Below are 4,877 nucleotides of genomic sequence, written 5' to 3'. Positions count from 1 at the left end.
ATTTAAACCAATAAATTAGGATTTTTATCTTGGAAATACACATTTAATTAAGTGGTGGTAACAGGTCGCTTGAGTTATTTTTTAGAGTGCACTTCACTGGATCCACCGACTCTATCAGGGTCCCCCTCATGGGTAATTATTCTCTCAAACCACTCTCCTTGCAATATGGACTCAATAGCACAATAGCACAATGAGGGCTTCATCCAATTGTGTTATATATTTCATTGTCCGGTGGTATAGGGAATAGGTGTTAGCAGCTGGCATTAGCATTAGGTACTCACTTACATTATAAACTGATAAAAACAAAGACAAAGTCCGGAAGTGATGAAACGCATCTGGGGCACGTGACATAGTGACGTATTGACATTCCCAGAAGTACCGCGGTGGCCATTTTGGATTCTGGAGCACATGGTGGTCTGTATTCCTGGGACTCTCAGTATACTCCTGGCACCGTTCTAGAGCTGAAGTGTCAGTGTTTGGAAGTACTGTGGCAGTATATACTTATAATCAGGAAGCTGTTTGATACCACAATATGGCTGTATACATATCGTCAGGACCAGGAAGCTGTTTTTATTGGTTTATAATGTAAGTGGCTACGATAAAATTTGTATGTTATTTGATTCATACGCTGATCCCTGGTCTGTTTGTGAGGTCTAAGGGAAGTGTCTGGAGAAGAGGATGACAATCTGAGGATATTCCATGCCTAAAATTTTGGATTACATGTTGATTATATTGAATTTAGGGTAATTATGCACTTTTACTATATGGTTTGCAGTGGTGTATATTGAGTAGTTTTACACGATTGCTGTGGCACTATAGTATTTGCATGTTGCACGTGTGGCACTGTCTTTGAGACCTAAGATAATACACTATGTCCAGATTTTTCTTTTTTTTGAGGTATTTGAAAAGCATCTGGGATTCATCTTCATTGTGTACGAGTGGGTATCTATTTATCAAGATCTCGATGTAATTTGGACAATCTTTCACGATTTGGGACATTTATTTGGACTTTGGGTGTATTTTAAGTCAGTTGATATATGATATTGGTACTTCAGGGGAAGGATTGTGATACGACTTTAATGGGTATTGTATTTTTTGATGTGTGCTTACTTATAATTATTTTAGTCACCTGGTCATGTTCCCTAGTGTTGAAGATATTTTGTTGCCCATCCAAGAAGCTTCCTCAGTTTTAATGAACATCATGAACATACCCTGGTATTTGTAGCTACAAAGGTAACCCATCAATATAGTCTATCACCGCGGAATGTGTCCAGACAGATGTAGATTGGCCAAGAACAGGATGGTAGGTGTGAAAGGTTATGGCGCCTCCCTTTTCTTATTACCTATGCTGTAGCACCACAAAGTCTGGGAGAAGTACAGCATTAACAATGAGTGATAGATGGCTTGGAATGCCCCCACGCCTGTTGTCACATACCTGGTAGAGGCCATACTGATGAGTGGGCTCTCCCTAACACCTCCTGTAATAAGTCCTGGCCAACATAAGACCTGGATCTTGGGAATGTAGGTCGTAGAAGCTGAGGAACAGGAACTGGTGCCAGATGTCGTCACCAAGCTGTTAGAAGCAGGAGGCAGGAACGTGAGGGGCAGAAGAAGCACATATTCATAAGATGAGTGTGTAAGCAGAAGCCAGACCAGGGTCAGCATCACAAGGGCAGCAAATGAGCAGGAGGGTCAAGAAGCAAGACAGTGGTCAGGTACTGGAGGGATTGAGTTCAGGCATAGTCAGAAAGCAAAAATGGGTATAGTACAGGAACAACCAGGGTCTGGTCATGGGTCACAGGAGCTGCCGATCACTCAACAATGATCCTTAGTCTTGCAATGCTTTAAGCAGGCCACCGAGTGCCAAAGTGCATTCAAACATGCGTGTTCATGCTAATGAACATGCTAATGCTCGCACAATTCTGTCTTAACTACTAGTACTTCTGATACACATTAGAACTGAAATAAAAACTTCCTGAAACTGCCCAACTTTACAGAAGTCCAGTTGAATGTGAGTAACTACTACTAGCTATACAATGACCTGGAAGAATGAGAACTTTCAAGGACATATGTATCTGGTTTCCTCTATGCCGGGGTCTCCAACCTTTCTAGGCAAAGGATCAGTGTACTCTTCTTCAGACTTTGGAGTGGGGGGGCGAACAGTGGCCAGTGGGAGTAGAAAATGTCTTGGCTTCAGTGGAAGTAAACTGTATCTTTGGTATTAGAGGAATAATGCCCATTGTCGGTGTCGGTGGGAGGAATAGTGCCCCATCATTGGTGTCGGTGGGAAGAATAGTGGCCCATGGGTTGTGTTAGTGGGAGGAATAGTGCCCCATTATTGGTGTCGGTGGGAGGAATAGTGCCCCATCATTGGTGTCAGCAGGAAGAAGAGTGCCCCATGGGTTGTGTTAGTGGGAGGAATAGTGCTCCATCATTGGTGTCGGTGGGAAGAAGAGTGCCCCATGGGTTGTGTTAGTGGGAGGAATAGTGCCCCGTTATTGGTTTAAGTGGCAGGAATTATTCCCCACCGTTGAAGTCAGAGGGAGGAATAGTGCCCCCAGGACCAGATAAAGGCAAGCAAAGGGCCAAATCCAAACCCAAGGCCACAGTTTGGAGACCACTGCTCTATGCATTGCAGCTGTTTAGTTTCAAAACCTTCTCACTTTTTATTATTCTATATAATATTTTTTTTTTCTTTTCTCACCCCTAGGTTCAGTTAGACCATGACCATTCGCGCCATTTTCTTCTTCTCCCTCTTGTTCTTCTTACTTTTCTTCCTTTACCAGTTTATCCATTTCAGCCATCTTTCCTACATCTCCTCTTCCCATAAATACCAGAAGAGACCTGTGCACCTCCTTATCATATCTTCCTGGCGTTCTGGTTCTTCATTTCTTGGGCAAATCTTCAATCACCACCAAGATGTCTTCTACCTCTTTGAGCCTGGACGTTCCGTGTGGATGAGGTTTAGGAGAGAGAGTGCTGAGCTACTTCACTACCTGGTCAGGGACCTATTCGTGTCACTTTTTACTTGTGATGTGTCTTCACTGAAGCAATACCTTCCCAGAGGTGGGCAGCAGATTTCTGAAATGGGTTTCTTTGCAGAGAGCCGTGCTTTGTGCTCACCCCCATCTTGTCCTGGTAACATGCCATCTGAAGGTTTTGATCGTCAGAAATGCTTGTACCGTTGTAAAAACACGACCTTGGATAATATGGCAGAGGCATGTACCAAATACAGTCATGTAGTAATGAAAACAGTTCGCATCCTTGACTTGTCTGTCCTGCTTCCACTTTTCCGAGACCCTGCTCTTGACCTACGAATTCTGCACCTTGTAAGAGATCCTCGAGCTGTTGCATTGTCAAGGAAATCCTTTAGTCTCAATATTGAGGACCGAATTGTACTTAAGGGGGGGACTCCAGACAACAAGATTACTATTAACCAGGTCATGGCAAAGATCTGCAATGCTCAGGTAGCCATTAACAAAGTGGCCAAGGCAGCCAAACATTTACTGAATGGGAGATACATGCTGATACGTCATGAGGATATAGCACTGGAGCCCATTATAAATGTCAAAGAGATTTTTGAATTTGCTGGTCTAAAAATGTCCAAAAATATGCAGCTGTGGATCTATAACATTACACACTCCGAGGATAGACAGAAGAGTGGGTTCATGACGTTTTCAAGGCAATCCTCAAAAGTTGTACAAAAGTGGAGAACGATGATGGACTTCAGAAAAGTGAAGGAGATTGAACAGGTTTGCAAAAACGCCATGAAAAATTTTGGTTATTTGCCAGTAAAGTCCGTAAAGGAGCAAAAAAACATGACTGTCAATCTTATTTTATAGTGCGCTACAAAAACTCTGTATAAAACAAAAACATTTTTAAAAGTTAAAGTTTTACAACTTGGAAAGCGGAAGCAAAAGGAATGTAGGTGAACTATTAAAGGAACAATGTGACTTTTTTAGTTGTATCTTTATTATCTGTTATATTGTTATACTATTTTTATATACACTGCAGTACTGTATATATATATTAAGATTTGGATAGAATGGAAAAAGTTTGGAACCTTAGATTTTTTTTTTCTGTTGTCTCTGTCTCTTAACCTCCTTAGCGGTATTCCCGAGTGTAGCTCGGGGTAAAATTTCTATACCAAGAGCGGTAACCCCGATCTACACTCGGGTTTACCATGCGGCATTGCTCAGGGGGTCCCTGCAGCACTTACCTTGTCCTTCGCTCCCGCGATGTGTCCCGTGCAGCGTCCCCGGCCATCTCCTCCGGCCAATGCCGGCATCCGGCTTCCGTGTTCCGGTCCCTGTGACGTCGGGACGTACGGGCGCTGGAACCGGCGGGAAATTTGAAATTTTTTAAAAATGTCATTTTTGCTGTCATTGCTGTTTCAATGCATTTCACATATATTTTGTCCCTACTGCTTTGTCCGGCGCCCTGCCTGCATTTTGAATGTTCTTTCTGCCTGGAAACTTAGAAAAGTCCATGGCGTCCAAAAAGCGTCCCTTTACGTCAAAAGCGGTTTTAGACCGGCTAGAGAACAGCGATAGTAAATCAGAACCACTTGCAGAATTGAGTGATAATGATTCGTGGGGGAAATTCCTCATCAGACACTGAAAATGATTCTGTGACTGAGCTCAGCGATGTGCGAACTTGGCGCTGTATTTCAAATTTCAGTGTTTTTGGTTTGATTATATTATTGAATTAAATTTATTATTATTATTATATTATTATTTTTTATGATTATTTATTAAATTATAATTTAGGATTTTGTGTTTCAAGTTTTATCATACCCGGGATGTTTACTAGACTCTTGTTCGTACAGATTTCAGTGAGTTATTCCTAAAAATTACAGCCTACAATAAAAAACAACA

The 4,877-nt window shown here is 42.0% G+C and overlaps 1 protein-coding gene across 1 annotated transcript; it reads left to right on the top strand.

Moving 5' to 3' along the window:
• Positions 1 to 2,723: 2,723 nt before the first annotated feature.
• Positions 2,724 to 3,842, top strand: LOC149446783 (carbohydrate sulfotransferase 4-like). Its single transcript, XM_089652698.1, has one exon. It carries the CDS (start codon positions 2,724 to 2,726, stop codon positions 3,840 to 3,842), a length of 1,119 nt encoding a protein of 372 aa, XP_089508824.1.
• The last annotated feature ends 1,035 nt before the right edge of the window (positions 3,843 to 4,877 follow it).

Source organism: Staurois parvus, unplaced genomic scaffold (genome assembly GCF_062004578.1).
Source record: "Staurois parvus isolate SC_StPar_1 unplaced genomic scaffold, SC_StPar_1.0 ptg000690l, whole genome shotgun sequence".
NCBI classification, from domain to species: domain Eukaryota; kingdom Metazoa; phylum Chordata; class Amphibia; order Anura; family Ranidae; genus Staurois; species Staurois parvus.
The sequence above is the reverse complement of the archived record's forward strand: the minus strand, read 5'-3'. Positions and strand labels throughout refer to the sequence as shown.